The 19,627-nt window shown below is 27.0% G+C and overlaps 1 protein-coding gene across 2 annotated transcripts in view; it reads left to right on the forward strand.

Moving 5' to 3' along the window:
* Positions 1-1,993: 1,993 nt before the first annotated feature.
* The window catches only part of Ctps (CTP synthase), a 43,195-nt gene continuing 25,561 nt past the window's right edge, over positions 1,994-19,627 (forward strand). Inside the window, exons 1-5 of one of the 2 annotated variants that reach the window (XM_067286875.1) lie at positions 1,994-2,212; positions 3,833-4,004; positions 4,100-4,269; positions 7,817-7,918; positions 14,584-14,700. In XM_067286875.1, coding sequence (XP_067142976.1) covers positions 3,839-4,004; positions 4,100-4,269; positions 7,817-7,918; positions 14,584-14,700 — 555 coding nt within the window. In that variant the 5' untranslated portion in view covers positions 1,994-2,212; positions 3,833-3,838. The remainder of the gene's footprint in view (positions 2,213-3,832; positions 4,005-4,099; positions 4,270-7,816; positions 7,919-14,583; positions 14,701-19,627) is intronic. The other variant, XM_067286874.1, reaches the window with a different exon arrangement.

The raw sequence follows: 19,627 nt of genomic DNA on the forward strand, positions 1-19,627 counted from the left end.
ACAGTATTTTGATCTCATAATTATTATTAATAATTATAAGATCAAAATATTTTATTTCGAAATTATTTGAAATAGTTTACTGTTTCGTTTTTTTACCACATTTGTCCCATTACCCCCTACAACATATGTCAGTCTTCGTTGTAACTTAAGTTCGGAATTTTGGGTGCAGCATTCATTTCATAAATTGATGGATCAGGATAAACCGATACTAGAAATGCATTTTTTGATATAGCTGTTATATTAAATACTATAAATTTTATAGTAGAAGGCCCAAAAAAATGCAATCAAACCATACTTCTCCACCCATTTTATTCCTTTGCACCCAAACTAAACCAATTTTGCAATATTTTAAACTTGAATCATATACACAGAGTGGGAACAATAATTTTGTGGAATTTCGTGTTTAGAGATTCAATACTGCAGGGATAATTGGTATTGAATCTATCCGTAATTAATTACAATACAATGCCAAAAACTGTAATGTTCACGACATATGTATAACGCAGTGTAATTATTAATTTAGTGATATGCTTTGTTACTAAAGAAATAATTTCAGATAAAGAGTAGATATTTACCTCCACTTGACTATATATATATATATACAGTCGACTCCGCAAAGTCGTCACCCGGATAACTCGACACCATCGGTTAAGTAGTCATTTTCTGTGGTCCCGGCCGACTTACACAGACATTAATGTTAAAAAACTCCGGTTTGCTCAACACCGTTTAACTCGTCACCACTGGATAAGTTCGACATACTTTTGCTGTCCCTCACTCCGATAAGTCGTCACCCCTCCTGAAAAAATGAATTCACTCCGCACGTGTGGTGCGAACTCATTTTTTTCAGGAGGGGGAGTCGATTTATTTATTAATATATATATATATATATATACATACATATTAATAAAAATGCCTTAACATTTTATGTATTTTTATGTATAAAATAATAACAGATAAACAAAAAGAAAATATACAATCGACGTCAACGTCACACCAGAATCCAATTTTGCATTTTCTCACGCTAGAGGCATTAAGAATCCTTAGACGTTACTTGCCAACAATTGACAATTGCGAAGATGATGTTTTAATACTTGCCAAGCGAATTCGATAATGCTCATGGCATCCATGATGTTATATTTTTTCCAAAATTGCACAAAACAAACATAGATTTAAGAGAAGTACAGTGCTACAGTGAATTGCCACCTTTTGCTGATTGGTTCGTGTTCGTAAATAATCGTATTATATATGAATCAATGAAATGACGCGATGATTGATTCAGATCGCTCAAAATTTACGCGAATCTGCGTAAATTTTTTAAATTGTAGGCTACGAGCAGACCGCGTTATATCGAATCAGTGTTAATCAATCAAAGCAGCGTTAAGCAGGAGCCTTACTGCATTTATTTTTAATTAAAAAAACTAAAAATAAAATAAATTTAATGTTATATCTCGAATTTTTAATACATTGGAATATACTGTTGTTTATTAACATTAATACTCATATTAAAGAAAATCATTTAAAAAATAGTTTGATAGTCAGATATAAGATCTGCCACTCCCGCGTTCTAAATCGGAGGACCCGAGTTCGAAATCGATTTAACCAACCCGTGGTTAAATCGATTTCGAACTCGAAGTCCAGGCTTGCCAAATGAGAAACTATGAATAGAAGACAAATTTATCTGAAAACAAAGAAATCGTGATTGTGTTTGAACAGAGAGAAGAGATTTTTTTCAAAGTCAAAATGGAAGACATGTCTACCTTTAGGATACAATATGGTAATCCTAATTAAGCCGGACATATCTAGCCAACCGATTTTTAAAAAAATTTCCTTTTGTACCAACAGAAGGGGAAAAAAGTGTAAAACAAAAAGTTATCTGAAAGAGCAAAGTTTTTAATGAACTATCTTCTTGTATTGGTGGAAAGTACCTACTGAAAGAATCTAAATTTCAATTTACAGAAATTGTCACAATTAATACATGCCTCTAAGATGGTCAGTCACTGTTGCAACGTTATTTGCTGTATGTGATACTGTATAACGAACTAAAAAAGTGGACGAAACGGCAAATTTCAATTCTCAAAATTCTTCACTCGTATAAAAAGCAACTGGCAACATGTTCCAAATGATCTCGCAGTAAGCGATCCGGCAGCAGTCGATCAATCGGTGATATAATTCATGTTTCTTATAATTTTTTGAATTTTATTTATTTTATATCGTAAGTAAAAGATAATTTTATGGTATTTTATCAATAAAACATAGGGTAAAGTTTATCCTTCATATCATGGTGCTAAATCATCATTTAGAAGCATATGATGCCTGTTAATAGCTCCACGTGTTATCGGGTCTGTTCTATTAAAAATTCTTAATATGCAATTCTAATTTGTTTGAATGATATAAAGTGGGGTAAAACGAACAAAAAGCACACAGGGAAGAGCACTGCCATTCAATAGAAATTGATATTAGATTAAATTTTCCAATTCATCTGGATCTTTTTCTATCCGATCCACGTGATCGGATAGAAAAAGATCGAGATGAATCACGTGGATATTTGTTCATATAGCATAAATAAATAATAATAAAAAATATATTTTTAATGCAAGACGCTTAATATTTTCAAATATTTTAAGACGAAACTTTCTAAATAATAAATAAAATAGCCATATTAATGGAACAAACTAAATGACATCAAATCTTACAAAAGAAATTTCACATCACATGGATGTCATTCATATAAGTTGGTATATAAAATAAATTTAAAAAATAATATCTAATTAGAAATTTCAATATTTAATTAGGTATTTCATGCATTTTGTCACTTCTCTCTAGGTTTTTTGCACAGGTGAAACAAGTGTTTTACATTAATCTTGACTTATATTTTTCCATTCTGTAGTTAGTTCTCTTTCAACTCATTATTATTACTAATTTTGTGTTTTTTCTTACGTAACTAGTTCGTGCTGTAAGTGTTCGATGATATTAGATCTAACGACTGCAGATGTATCTAGTACTTTTAGACAATTTTAAATTAGCCACAAAGCAAACATTAAGTGCCGTGTATTTCAGATCATTTTAGACCATAACAGAACCTTCTCCGTGTTTAACTATCGGTAGAATATTTTTGCTTTGTGTTTCTCTATTGGCTCCCTTCTTATTATCTGAGCCAAATAGACAACTTGTCATCACTTAAAATAACATTATTCCGAAAGTCATTTTTTTGTTAAGTAACTTAAATTTTCAAAAGTAACTTTCTTCTGTCTACATATAGTTTTTCAAACTTTTCTTTCAAGGAAATTATGCCTTCTTGATACTCTGAAGAATTGACTGATTGTCTTTCCAGTTTATGTCAGAAGCAAAAAATCCAATTTATAAAAACTGTGTGAAAAATAAATCATTTATACATTATTTATCTGCTAATATTTTTGGTCTGTATGAACAGATATCCACGTGATTTACTGTATCTCATCACACACTTGAATTTCAATACAGTCAAAATCTATGTTCAATTGAATATAGATTGTTTAATTGAAAATGTTCAATCTATAGATTGAAATATTCAATAGAAAAACTTATTACTCTGTGCTAATTTTTTGCTAAGTCAAGTTTTGATTCTCTCATGTAACTACATATAAAAAATTATATTATCAAAGCATGCAACAATACTTATACCTTGCATAAATTTATTTAGAGATCAAACTCTTAAATAGTATCATTTGATTGTATTCAATCTCCGATACATTTAAATAATTTAATTCTTAAACTGTATTTTGTGTAATTCAACAATATTGTAGAGTTACATTACATATTAATTATTATATTTAAAACATTTTTTTATTAATAGATTATCATGAAGTATATTCTGGTAACTGGAGGTGTCATTAGTGGAATTGGTAAAGGAGTGATAGCAAGCAGTATTGGGACTATTTTAAAAGCATGTGGATTGAGAGTGACATCAATCAAAATTGATCCTTACATTAATATTGATGCAGGAACTTTCTCTCCTTATGAGCATGGTATGTATCATATATTTTGATCATATTTTTGTTTCTTTAAAACAAGAAATATATATTTTTTATAAGTCTAATATTTTTATTCTAAAATAAATTAGGTGAAGTATTTGTACTTGATGATGGTGGAGAAGTTGATTTAGATCTTGGGAATTATGAAAGATTCTTGGATATTACCTTACATACAGATAATAACATTACTACAGGAAAAATTTATCAGCATGTTATTAATAAAGAAAGAAGAGGTGATTATTTAGGGAAAACAGTTCAGGTAATGATAACTATAACGATATATTACATTTCATATATAAGATAAGTCTATTGAAATATCAATTTTTTACTCTTTATAAAGTATACAAAAAATGTTGAATGCTTTAATAATCTGGTTTTACAAAATTATGCATACATATTTATTTAAATAAATAAATTTATTATACTTTTTAAATTCTGAATCAATATTTGTAACAGAATAAAATTGAGTTTATATAATAAAATATTTAATAGGAATTTTATGATAATAAATAAAAGCATGAAAAGTAATATGCAAGTTGTAAAATGTATAAAAGTTATTTTGTTATATTTCATGTATATAACACTTCTGATGAATTGTGTGTCAAATTTTTATTAATTTATCACCAGAATATTTTTAAGGTGCTGCTATAACTAATAAATTAACATGTAAGATATATAATTATAATAATAGCTGCTCAAACTTGTAATAATTATGCTGAAAGTAGTAATTGTAGAAAAAACCGTAGTTAGTAAACAAAATGTAGTATTGATAAAGTAGGCTTGCTTATAATTTATATAATTTGAGAAATTAAGAATCAGTTTAAAATTTGTTTAAGATTGAAGTGTAATTATATACAACAAAAATTTTTAATAACAGAAGCTTGTTTTCTGAATTGCATTATCACAAATTCCAGTTTCAAGAATTAATTCAAAATCTGGCTAAAAGTATACTAATGCAGAGGTACAGAATATGCCTAATTCTATGAATGAACTTTCGGGAAATTAAGGCATCTTGGAGAAATATTCAGTAGAAAAAATTATATTATGGTAAGAGATGCAAAAAATGAAACAGCATCTCAGCCGTACTTATAGACAGCGCTGTCCAACTTATCATAGCCCGCGGGCCATATTTTCTTCACCAAACATTTCGGGGGCCAAGAAGGTTGATAAATGAAAAGTCAGTTTATATTAATTAAAAAAATATTTTATTTGTACTAAAAAGAAAACTTTAAAATATTCGTAATATATTAATGAGAACATTGTGGCCGTAATTTTCACATAGTAAAATAATTTTAATATTAATAATAATAATTTAGTAACATAAATTTATTCATAGTAAAATGTACTCACGGGCCGTAAAAATAATTTGGCGGGCCGTATACGGCCCGCGGGCTGCCAGTTGGACAGCCCTGCTTATAGACATTAATTGGGGAAATTAGCCAAAATGTAGGAATCTTGTATTTTAGAAGTGAAATTAGAATGTTGTTTACTTTGTTTCTAATCAATTCACTCACTTGTTACATTGCTGCCTATTTACTGGTACACTGTTATGTGCTTACAGTAAGGATGAGTCAGTCTTGGTTACCAAACCACAGTTATAATTTTTAAGCAAAACCAAAACAGAGCTTTAAAAAGAATCAAAAAAAGAGAATCCATTTTTATATAAAACTGCTTTTTGACAATATTTATTTAATGGGTAAAATTTTAAGTAAGCTTGAATTAAAATGATATATTTACTCATTCCCCATACAGGAAATTTGCAAAATTAAATGTGCTTAAAAACTTTTTATGAATTGTCTTGATTAATTAATTTAAATAGCTAAGTAGGTTTATAAACATTATTTCCCTTTTTTTTATTTTTTTTTATAGATTTATTACAAAATGAAAAATATTAACAGCAAAACATAATTTAAAACATTATAAAAACATGGTTGCATATTCGTAATAGTAATAATGAAAATGTAAGTCAAAAACTAAATGTAAGAAGTTTTATCTTTTTGAAAAAATTGGTGCATTTCTTAAATAGTTTTTCAGAAAAAACTATACAACTGTCATCATTGTAAAGAAATTGTTTTTTTTTTTTTTTTTTTGGATTTCAAAAAGTCCACTAATTAGTACCCATGCTAGGTCATTTGTGGCATTTTTTATATTTGTTTTACTTCTATTAATCAATATATTACATCAAATTTATAATTGTATATGCTACCATATAATTATGGCATGTACTTATATTAAAGTGTTCTTTTAATTGAAAAAACTTTTACATTAATTTATGAATTTAGTATTGTGTGGAAAATTACATGATAGAGCTATTTAATTATTTGTATGATTTAATTGCATTTTCTAAACTACATTATAACAATTATTAATTGATTCTTAAATTGCTGTTTTATTTTGTATTTGTGCTTACTTTATAAATTGTGTTTTATTTTCATATATAATAGTTAAAAATAGTCTAAATAGTTGCTAGTGTGCAATAATTTTCAGGAAAATTTTGTGTGTTCTGCAAAATTTTGACTTCTGAAAATATTCTGTATTTCTGTACTAATGTTTAATTACTTTTTAATTAGAGTTTATTTATTTAATATTTAATACTGGAAGGTGAAGTAGTTTAATTTATATTTATTGGCAATATCTGTAATTGTAAGGTTTTCAGTTTGTAGCTAATTTATCATTTAATGTTTAGTTTGTGTTTTATTCATGTTCATGATTTATATTGTTGTTACTCTGCTGTTTAAGCACTGTTTGTTATTTTGTTAAATGTATTCTTGTTATACTGTGAAAGGAACTGTTACAATAGAGAATAAGTAAAAGAATATCTTTTTTATTAAACATTACTTCATTCTATGCTTTCAATATGTCTCAAGTAGTAATATACAATATCTTGATTTTATTTCATGTACAATAATTTTCATATATATATATATGAAAATTATTGTATTATGATATATATATATATATATATATCATAATACAATATTTAATACAATAATAAAAAAAAAAAACTCTTGCAGAATAAAGATTAAAGATATTAAAGATATTATATACATATATATATATATATATATATATATATATATATATATGTATATAATATCTTTAATATCTTTAATCTTTAATTCTGCAAGAGTTTTTTTTTTAAATTCTAAATAGTTAAAATCTTCCAAAATTCTAGATTTTTCTTTATTGAAATTGGATTTGGTCTTATCAACTTTAGATGAAAAAATGTCTTCTCTACTTATAAACTAGATCATGATAGCTCTTGAGTTAATTGATGTATCAGGTGTACAATCAGATTAATAGTCAAACATACTGCAATGTCCATGTTAAAACCATATGCTAAAATTCTGTCAACATACTGGAAAATATATCACTTGATATTTTATTCATTTAATTTAAATAGTATGAAAATTTATTTTATAAATAAAGAATTTAGAATTATTTAAACATTCTAATTAATTTAAACAGTGCAGAAAAATAACGTGATCATATAAGGTAATCATACTTACTTTTTTGTAAAACCACACATTGTAATTATTTCTTTATTGATTAAAATTTTTATAGTAAAATGGTTTTGAGATAAATTTCATTATAAATCTGTATTATAACATTAGTTTTAAAAAAGACTTAAGTTGATCTTTTTAAATCTGGTTTTAATATGTTTTTGTTTTTATTAGAAAGATATATTAATCTATTGCTTGAAAATTATTAATTTTTAATAATTTCACTCATTATTAAAAATTTATTTATGTAGATTTGGTTTTATTCAGCTTATTTGAGAAATTAATGGTTTCATTTTCTATAAGGTGGTGCCACATATTACAGATGCTATACAAGAATGGGTGGAACGAGTTGCTCAAGTTTCAGTAACAAATGATGGTGGCATTCCTGAAGTTTGTATCATTGAAGTAAGAAATAAAATTTTCTCAATATATTTAAAAATCAAAGATTAATAAGAAAAACTCTTAATAACATTATAATTACTTTATTTTAAAAAATAATACCAAAAAATATTGAAGAATATTTTATAAAATAACTATTTATTTTATAATATTACTACAAGTTTGTAGTTGATTTAATTTATATATAGTTAATTTATATATACTCAATTTATATACTAATTTATATTTATTTAACTCTTTATTCTGTACTTGAGTTGATTACAATACAGGATGATGATGCACTTGGAAATGTAGGAAATTGAAAATATTCAGGACATTGCATAGAAAACCAGGGAACTTATTGGAAAATTTTTAATAATGCTGCTTAAGAAAATTTTCAGTTTTTAAATTGAATTATTATTCAATAAATTGAGATGATCCAAACTATTAGAATATTGATATGTAAAGAAGGGAGGGAATATGCTGGTCATTGGTGGTGTTGGTGAACTTTTGAGTAGAGTCTGGTGTTGTGTATTGGTGAATTTGAAGGCTGTAAATAGTTGGAATATGATTAATGCACTGAAGTGGCTATTTGTGAGTAGACTATCCTTAGTCTTAATTATGTTGTTATTATTAATTTCCGGGATAGAATTAAATCCTGGTCCCTTGTCTCGTTCTCCTCAACAAATGAGTCAAGCTGCCATGCAAAGAAGGGGCCGTGGTAGACCATGTAAAGACAATTCCCAAGAAAAGGAAAATGGAAAACAATTGAAATATCTACGTGGCGAAGATTATTATCAAATAAAATAAGATATCCATCAAAACAGCCCCGAAACTACAAGAATTACGAAAATAAACAATTATTTCGTAACAGTTAGTGATAAAGAACCACAGGCGCAGGAAGAACCTCAATACACATTGAAATCAATTTATCAGCTAATGCAGGACAAATTTTCACAACTCCATGTTGAACTACAAAAAATTAAAACAGAGGTTTAATTACTGAAAGAAGAAAATAATTCATGGAAAGTTGACAAAGCTATCTCAACAAGTAGAAGAAATGGAAATAATATCCAATAACAATCGCCAAATTAAGGGTATGATAGAATTTGAAATAGATAAATTGATTAATGAGAGAAATAATAGGAATATTATAATTATTAATTTCCCGTTCAATTCACATGATTACGCTAATGAAATTAACCAGTACATTAAAAAAGATTTGGGAATATCGAATAGCTGTACAGAAAGTGTTGTTTGGGTAACTAATGGCGAGAGTAAGCCTATAGTGAAAATTTCAGTGGACTCCTTAATTCATAGAAACTTGATTCTTAGAGAGTTTTGGAAAAAGAAAGATAAATTCAGTAAAAAGGAGAAAAATAAAATAATATTCACCACAGATCTATGTAAAAGATCAAGAATGAGGAAGAAAAAATTATTACCAATAATCAAAAAGGAAAAACTCAATGGAAATAGAATAATCATAAGAGACAATTACTATATTAAGGATAACCAAATATATTCATATGATGTCAACCTGGATAAAGTGTTTCAATTGAGTGTTGGCTAATAGAATCTGATTATTTTCGAAATAGTGAATAACCTGAATGATAGAAGCAATAGACATATGATTGTTATAACTATAAAAATAAGAATATTAAGAATAGATTTAAATTATGCTCATATTTTATGTTAACTTCTGTTGCATGTATCGCTTGAAAGGAGATTTCCAATAGGCATAATTATATTATAATCTTGTGCGAAATAATATAATAACAATATAATCTTATATTAATGGTGTTGTGTCTGTGTCATTGTTATTGTATAGATCTATGGCATAGGATTATATAAAGAGAAGACAATATCTCATAAGGTTGTTTAAAAAATTTTTCCAATTTCCTGTCGTAGACTAATTTATGAGTTGTAAGATTAATACAACCTCCGTACAACGGTCAAGAGCAACGACGATGATTTTATGTAATTTTTCCATACGGTTATAAATTGTAATTATTAATAGTTTCTATAATCTGTGTAAAAAATTGTTATAGCCAAGCACTATGATATGTGAAGTTATATATTTAAGTTTTTTGTGAATATCTTTTTGTAACCCCCTTGTAACAGGTTTACACCTAGTACAATGAACTTACTTACTTACTTTACGTAAAGAAGACTTCAAAAAATAATCAAAAGCAACAGAAATTATTACCTGTGTTAATGAAACTCCGACCATTTCTAATATTTAAAGCATTTAATCAAGTTAATAAGAGTACAAGCTAAATGCAAAACTCTGGCAAATAATTTATGAATATTTGAAAAATAAAAATGAATTAATCTTCGAGTAAGAAACTGAAATAAATTGAGGAAGTTAGCATCTAAGATTAATGAACTTCACCAACGAAAGTATAAAGAAAGGATGTTGAAGTTTGATAAATAAAAATCCGGAAAAATAAACTTTAAAACGGAAAGTTAATAGTTTAAAAGATAAGAAAATAATTGTAGTAAATGAAGTCAAATTCAGATTTAAATTTTTATTTACCGTATTTACAAAATTACAAATTAAATTATTTACAAATTAGAATATTTATTTAATACTTTATCCTGAAAGTAACTATAAATAGAGTAATTTAATAATCAAATCTTATGAGATTTTTAATCTCAACTACTGGAATACTGCAACATTCATATTAAACTATCTTAAAATTCTGCCAAATCATGACAAAATTTTCCTAGCAGATATTTTTGAATAACACTTAGTTTACATCAAATTTTGATAAATTGATATAAAGTAAGTTTTTTCAAACAACAGACATAGAACCAATTTCTAGTGTGTAAAATACAAAAAACAAACACTACACAAGCATTTTCCAACTCTTTCTGAGTTCTTCAGGTGTGACAGAACGGTTACCCAGTGGAACATTATTGGAACAAATGTCTATTTGTAAAAATTTCTAAAACAATTTAATTCAAACAACCTTTCAAAACTATAAATATAAATTTAATGCTACATAGGCATTGTCATGTGCATCAGTTAACAACTATAATGTTGTATTGAGTAAGGCCTTCCAGGTTATCGACAATACCATTTTCTCCTTAAAATTTATACAAGATGACTCAAAGTTAGCTTTAAATAAATTTCTAAGGCCTCCAGCCATCTGAGATGTATTCTCTTTCTCATAGAACATTTAGTGGAACCAAAATACAAGAACATATCTCAGACCTGCAACATGCTAGAACATCCATAGCCCACTCATATACAGCAGACCCAGAAATAGTTGCAGACTTTACACAGGTCTAACTCTTCTTCACAACATAGCACTCAGAACATCAGAACATCTCAGATGGTTGGAGGCTGTAGAAGGTTTTAAAGCTAATTTGAGTCATTTTGTATAAATTTTAAGAAGGAAATGGTGTTGTTGATGGCCTGGCAAGCCTTGCTCGACACATTATAGTGGTTAATTGAATGATTGTCGTGCGCACGACAATGCCTATGTAGCATTAAATTTATACTGTATTTATAGTTTTGAAAGGTTGTTTGTATTGTTTTAAAAAGGTTGTTTTTAAAATATGTGAGAAATGAATGGGCATTGACAAATTTACTAAACTAGCATGTTTCTTTGATAGAGAATACTAGTGGTAATTCATTTTTATGATATTGGAACTGGAAGTTACTGTTTTGACAGATATTAATAAATCAAGAAATGCTACTGTTGCAATGTCCTTTGTTTTTAGTGTAAAGTTGATACATGGAAAGTTGTTGTTATGGTTTTAAAAATTTTTATAAATGAAATTTGTTTCAATAATGTTCCATTGGGTAACTGTTCTGTCACACCTGAAGAACCCAGGAGTTGGAAAACATTTGTGCAGTGTTCATTTTTTATATTATAACACTGTAAATTGGTTCTGTGTATGTTGTTACATATATTTCAGTGTGGAGTGGTATATTTTATTTTCAAAATAAATTTAAAAATTTTAGATACATTTTTTTTAATTAAAAATATTGTGATTTAGTTATTTTAACTTAAACTTTAAAAAATAACAAAAGAACACAAAATTTATTATTATATGAAGACAATATTAAATTGATAATTATAGAAAAACCTGTAGACAAAAAATTTGTCTATAGGTCTTAATGTAAAAATTTTGGAGGAGGAAATACAAAGTATTTTTAAAGAAATACAAGAAGGATAAACTTTTATCATAAAATTTTGAACTTGCATTTTTATTTTGAATAATTTTCCTGTAAATTAATATTATTGATATTTAATTGGGCTGCAGTTTTCAAATTGCAGATCTGTAGATTCCCACTGTTGTCCATCTGTTTTTCTTTAATCTCAAGAGTGGAGTTAGGTAGATCCAAATTGAGACCAGATATGGAAAGTTTAAGGGCCAGAGATCCCAATTAACTACAAGTATCCCTTGATTAACATGGTTAATTAATTTTTTGATGCCACTGCATATATCAAAATTGCATTAATCAAATATAGTAGTACCTCAGTATTCGACTGAACAATCATGACCTACAAATTTTCAGCTAATAATAAATATTTTTATTTTAATAAACAAAAATAGCAAATTTAATACACTTTATTTGCCAAGAAAAACATCTATGTTAAGTAAAGATGGCCGTTAAAGCCGCATTAATTAAAACTTTTGCCTTGTATAAAAAGGGATTGCTGCATTTAATTTTTATGCATTAATCAAATTCTGTGTTAAGCAAGGGATACCTGTATATATAAACTTCTGGTCCAGATGAAAGTTCATATCTAGTTACCAAAGTCTTGTATAGCTGGTATATAGTTATAATAATCACATAAATTCTGGTCTGGATCAGAAGTTGCATGATTTTTTAAAATTAAAATATGATTAAAAATTGCAGCCTGATGCTGTGATGATAAGTAATTGCTTGTTATTTATTATTATTTCTCAATTACAAAATTTTAAGCATTTGTAATGCATTATTTTTCTATAATTTTCTTTAATGGCATCATTCCATTTTGTGAATGTTTAAATTAATAAATTCAGCAAGATTATGAAATTAATCCCAATATAATGTATTGAATTTAAAGTATAATATATTAATATATTTCATCAATAAGTGATATCTCAAAACAAAATAATTTCAAGAATTTTATAATTATAAAAAATGTTAAAAATTTGCATTTAATTCATAATAAAGATAATAATTATTGAACATTAAAATTGCAAAATTAAAAATTACATTTTGTAGTTGTGCTATTTTCTATAGTTGCATAGTTTAATGAAGCTTTTACAGCACAATAAAAGAGATATTGAAACATTGATAAAAGAGATAGGTATTGAACAGCTCAATATCAAGATTTTCTTTGTATTTAGCATATTTTGAAAATATAGGGCTGTGCTAAAGTATTCTGAATTTCACTTAACATCTTTCACATCTAGTCAGTCAAATTGCTAAAGATTTTCCATTGTAATGGATGCCCCGAATATACATTCAAATATTACTTTTTGAGAGTTTCTCAAATGGTGAAAAAAAATGTTTTTGGAGCATGGAAATATGTGCTATCAATTTATATATTATATACAAAACTGTAAAAGAGGTAAATAATCAAAAGCCATTGACATATTTGAAATTTGTGAAACTCTTCGTCAACCAGCTGAGGCAATTTTTGCCAGGAAGGATTGAAAGTTTCTAGCTTCACTTTTGAAAGCAGGTCAAATGGAAAACTTTATGTAATGTGTAAAGAGAAACTGTACAGTATGTTCTGAGAGACAACAAAAGGGTGGAAGATGCAAGTGGTTATTGCTACATTTGCCCAAATAAGTCATGGATGCTTACAGAATGCTTTTTACAGATAACATATCATGGAGGACTTCAAAATTTAAACTTTAAATTTTATTTATTGTAAGCCAAACTGAATTAACAAAATAAATAAATAAAATTTAAATAATAAGCATTTAGAAATTTTTGTTGAAAAAATAACACTTCTAAAAATATCTTGAAGTTACTACTAGTTCATATAAAAATATTCTCAAGAGTGCAATTTTACATTGAATAATGATTTAAAAGACTTGCTGAGTCCAAGTTTTATTTGCTTTGATCCTAAGTGGTCTTGGAGGTATGAGTTGTTCATATTAAAAAATTCTTGGAGTGCAAAGAGTTAATTGTTTTTATTAAACTTTATGTTTTTGAGAAACTATACCTCATTTTTTCACTTTTTGATGATGTACCAAATAGCATATCTTTCATCAATGATATGAAGACCACTCATGTTATTTATGAATGATATATGATATTATCTTAAAATACATTATAAATTAAATAAATATTCTTCCAGTATAAAATTAAATATTAAAAGTTATATTTTAACATTTTTAATAAAATTTATAATGTTGATAGCATCTTGAATTTTATTAAAAATTTATTGTTTTGGCAGCTTTTAACATAAACATCTATCAAATTTATGAATATTTCCTATTTCTGTTTTCTGAAAAATTAGATGACAGACTTAAATAATTCACAAATGCGCAAAAACATGTTTTAAAATTCCTAAAAAAATTTGTTTAAACCATATATACAATATATTGATATATATGCATATTGCAAAATTGATATGAAATTTTTTTATAATAAAGCTGCCAAAAGCTTACTGTGAATTACATTTATATATGTAAATATTATTAAAGAAATAAAGAAATAATCAATTTTATTTCAGCTAGGTGGCACTATAGGTGATATTGAAGGTATGCCTTTTGTAGAAGCTTTTAGACAATTTCAGTTTCGAGTCAAAAGAGAAAATTTTTGCTGTGTTCATGTCAGTTTAGTTCCACAGGTAATTTTTTTCTTTTTTTTGATTGATGAATTTTATAAGGAAAATTTTTAAAATTATATAGAGCTAGTGGAAGGAACAGCGAAATTAGATTGAGGCGCTTCTAGCGGCGATGCTGGGTAACAGAATCGGGGCTACAAAGGCAGCACCAGTGTTGTTTCACCTAGTACTTTTGTACTAATCTAGTACCTTTTTACTTGTTACAGTACCAAGATACCCAACACCATTTTCCTATACTATTTATGAAATCCTAATATTTTTCCTTTCAATTTAGTACCTTTCAAAACATTCGTTTTAATTCTATATTTCTATATTTTTCTACTTTACTTTGGCAGTAAATAGATGTTTTTATTGCTTTCTCATTTAAGTGTAGCAGTTGAACGTATTTTTTGCAATTAAATTTAATAAAAATTAAACTACAAAATCGAGTTCTTAAAAGCAACAATGATAAAATGTTACACTTGGAAACCATCATCTGCTTCAACCATACAAAAACATTCTAGTGAGGAAGATTCTGATGATGACGATCTTAACAGTAATTTTTCAATGTGATAATTTCAAAGTTCAGTACTTCATGTTCATTACTTTTGTTTCATCATTTTGTTCATTTGATTGTCGTTGAGGAATAATAGCATTCTTGCAACGTATGAATTTATCCTGTATGAATTTTGTATGTTACATGTAAAACTATTTATATTTTAATAAATAGAAATTTGATAAATTCTAAATTTATATATTATTTATAAATATATATTTAATAATATATAATATATACATACATTCTGCAGTTTAAGGTCAAAGTAATGCTTGCATTAGTCAATACAGTCACTTCTCGACTTACGACGGGGTTCAGTTCCGCAACTTCGGACGTAAGTCGAAATGGTCGTAAGTCAAGAAGTGACTGTACTTCAACAAAACAGTTAGCCATCTTACACAAGCACACGCGAAGGGTAACTAACTACACAACAAAACTAAAGATGACGCAATCAATCGCCAAAAGCAGTGCAAGATATATATTCCACAAAACCTATAAAAAATTGATACATTTTAAAAATTTTTTAATGAACTTTTTTCGTCATAAGGTCGAATGATCGTAACTCGAGAAGTGACTGTAGATCATTGGGACTGAGCAGTATTAATATTCTGATATTTATTATACTCTTAATTTTGTACAGTTTAAAGGGTGGTGTGGAAGAAGTAAACTATATATCTATTTCGTGGTAAATAATGAAATTTGTAACTAACCATATATATAAAGGAACTTCAATAAGGACCATAGCAATAGCTAATAGTATTGTATTAACAGGGAAATTCTTATCCTCATTTCCTCAAAATACTAATTTTGCTTCTTACTCCTTTCTTCCACAGATCTCTTAAATTCAAATATCACATCATATGCCAATTAATATCTGTCAGATTAACAAAATAACATAAAAAAAGAAAATTACTAAACTTTACATTAGAGAACTAAATTTAAAATAGAGCCAACTAAGGTTAACAGGAGATTGGAGATTGGTTAGAATGCAACACATCATTATGTAATTAACCTCAGGAATTAAATTGCAGTCAGCCATTTCTCTTTCGTCCCTGGGTAGGCCTATTATTCATGCGGGAACGAATAAAACTTTGTACCTGGCAGCGCAGTAATATAGGTAACACTACAACCGACCACACAACAGTTATTTTTTGAAGTTTTGTGTGGCAGAAAGCTGTTTTTCATTATCACAGGCAGAAAACAAGCACCGCGTCTCACTACGTATCTAACTCAAAGACGCTCGTGTTTTCCCGAAAAAGTTTCCTTTGCCTGCGTACAGGTGGCGCTCAACGCAGTTCCACTAGCTCTATACCTTATGTTCAATGTTTCCTCTAATTTTTTTGCAGATGAGCGGAACATTACTTCTCTGAGCAAAAAAATTTTGCTGAGCAGATTCTGAGCAAAAAATTTTTCTGAGCATATATATATATATATATATGCTCAGAATATCTATATATATATATATATATATATACATATATATATATATACATATACATACATAAAATCTTATTTTTTCTTATAAAAAATAAAATAATTAATTATAAAGTAGAGATTAAAATTCATTTTAAAACATACTTACATACAAAATATCTTTTGTCAATGATTTAATGTATTTAATCGAAATATATGTAGCAATAATCATGTTGCAGACATAGTGAGAAATAAGTAAACAACAATTCAAATCAGTGTGCATGCTCACCTGCGCGGCATACAAATTCTTGTGCACGGCCGCGCAGCTTACAGGGAACATTGCTTACGTTTTGTTACTACAATTATTATTAGATATATGCTTCAATCAAAAGTCTTAAATTATTTTCCAGTAGGGTTTAATTTTAAAAAGTTTTTTTCAACTAACATTTTTGATCTGCAATTGGAGATCTGTAGGTCTTGATTCTATATTTGATAACTGAATGATTAAATTAAACAATGATATTTTTTGAAAAATTAAACAAAAGGGAATCTTGAGATTTTATATATTAAAATAGAAATAAAAGTAACATTAAGTATAATATTACAAAATAAACATTTGAAGACTATATAACAATAACTGAGAACTTTTTGTTATAATATAACTTTTCATTATATTATAATTTTAGGCCTTTGATTGAAGTGTTTACTATATTTTGATTTTTAAAATGTTTTCTTAAATTTGTGTTCTCAAAATTTAAGAAATTTTGTGAACACAAATACAGTGAAAGTTTGCTTGATTAATTTTTTGTATATAAAATTGTTATAAAACTTTCTCGAAACAAGTTTTTTTCTTTTTTGAAATTAACATTTTTACGAATATTTTTATTTGAATCTTATGTGACAAATACTACGTACTGTACTTCTAACTTTTAAATGCCGAATTCAGACACTCATGAAACCTTTAAAAACAGCAAGAACAATTTAATTACAAACATTTTCAGTGATTTTTAAAGACCATCTTCAAGTAGAAATGACCAGAAATCTTTGTAATCTTTACAAGTTTGGTTTTAAATGCCGAAGTAATATTAAAGATTTTTATCTAACATATTGGGAAAATATTTATTCTTATTTTAAAAATAGATGATGGGAAGAGGCCTCAAGAACAGCATTATAAAAGAAAGTCCAAGTAGCTGACATTTGGGGGATTCAAATCACTATTTTCCTATACTGTGTTATATTAAAAGGCTGTACCGACCAAACAGTATAGGAAGCTAGTGATTCAAATCACCCAAACATTGGCTATTTTGGATTTTCTTCTATTTACTCTTATATTCTTTATCATTATTATTTTTAATGAAATGCTATATTCATAAAAGTATTTAGTTGATCCTTCAGTGATTAAATATTTCTATCATTACATTTATAGAACCAGTTTTTCAAATGAAAAACTTTGTATTTGGATTTTCTATTTTTATTTAAAATTATTGTAATGAGTTATATTTTTAGTGTTATGAAAATACCTTTCCTGGCCTTAAGAACTCAAGGTCATGCAGAGAAGTCTAACACTGTTTCACCACTCATTTTTCTGATAGTGTCCACTGCTTTCTCTTTTAATTTTTTAACTGGACAAAAAACTTACTGATCTTGAGATGCTCTACAATTTTCTAATTTAAACTATAACATTTTCTTTTATAAAACCTTAGATAAGATTTACCTCCATTCAAAGAGGAGTTGGAGGAACATGGCATCCAAACTAATAAATAGTTTTCTATATATTACCTATATTTAGTGCCAGTGTATGTAGTTATTATATAGAAGAAGCAAGATATATCCCGGTGCAATGTTTATGTCTATATAGAAAGAAATTTGAATTATAAGAAAAGTCACACAATATCAAATAATGGGGTATATCAAATAAGGTTTTTCACCACAGGACATTTATCAAACATATTACAAATAATTTTCATTGCTTAGCTGTAGCAACAGAATGACTGACATTCAAGATATACCATATTGGCTCCATTTTTATTTTGGGAAATATTATAGTAAAATTTATTTTTTGATTTTCAGTTTTAAATACATTCAAAAGTACATATTTTTATTTAAAAGATACATAACAATTTCAAATATATTTTGTATATTATGATTTATAACATTAATTAAACATCATTGTATTTAGTGTTCCCATCCCTGCTTGCCAAACTGCTTTTACAAAAAAAATAATGGACTTGCTGAATTGAACTAAAATAGTTTTCATCAAAAAATGAACTTTCTTTTAGACTAACTTTATTATTACTTTTTATTTGGGTGGGTTATTTGTCAAAATTTTGACAGGTGAAGAAACAGAATTACAGTAGAAATGTAGATTAATGCCATCAGACTTATTACATACTAGTGCTTATGCAATTTTTTTTTGTGAGCATCACAGTGTTTGTGCAACCTGCCCAATCTAGTGCTACAGATTTTTGATGAATTTTTATCAAATTACCAAATTTTATCTGAAAATCTAACCAAACTAAAGAATTAAAAAAAATTTATTTTAAGATCAGAATAATATAAAACATTTAGCTGTTATACTAATAATAATGGCTTCACATATTTTAATAGTACAGTAGAGCGTCATTTATCCGAATCAATTGGGAGCTGGGGTTGTTCGGATAACTTATTTTTTGGATAACCGAATATGTACGAAAAAATATATTAACCTATCTGATGTTGAAATTTTTTTCCATTGCATGTCGCTTCACATTGAATTTTTGTTGATTTTAAGCCAACTGGAAACCAAAAGCTTTCCAGTCAGACTGTGTCATGCTGAATCGAACGTTTTTGATACTAGATTAACTTCTAAAGTATAATTTTTTTGTTTTTCTATTTTTCAATATATTTATTTTATTTGTAGAAATTTTTTATTAAAATAAAAAATAAATTTATAAAATTTTCATATTCTATATATTAATCTTTGAAATTTTTAATTGGAGTTAA

The sequence above is a fragment of the Centruroides vittatus genome, unplaced genomic scaffold, assembly GCF_030686945.1.
Source record: "Centruroides vittatus isolate TY-2023 unplaced genomic scaffold, ASM3068694v2 scaffold_386, whole genome shotgun sequence".
Classification (NCBI taxonomy): Eukaryota; Metazoa; Arthropoda; class Arachnida; order Scorpiones; family Buthidae; genus Centruroides; species Centruroides vittatus.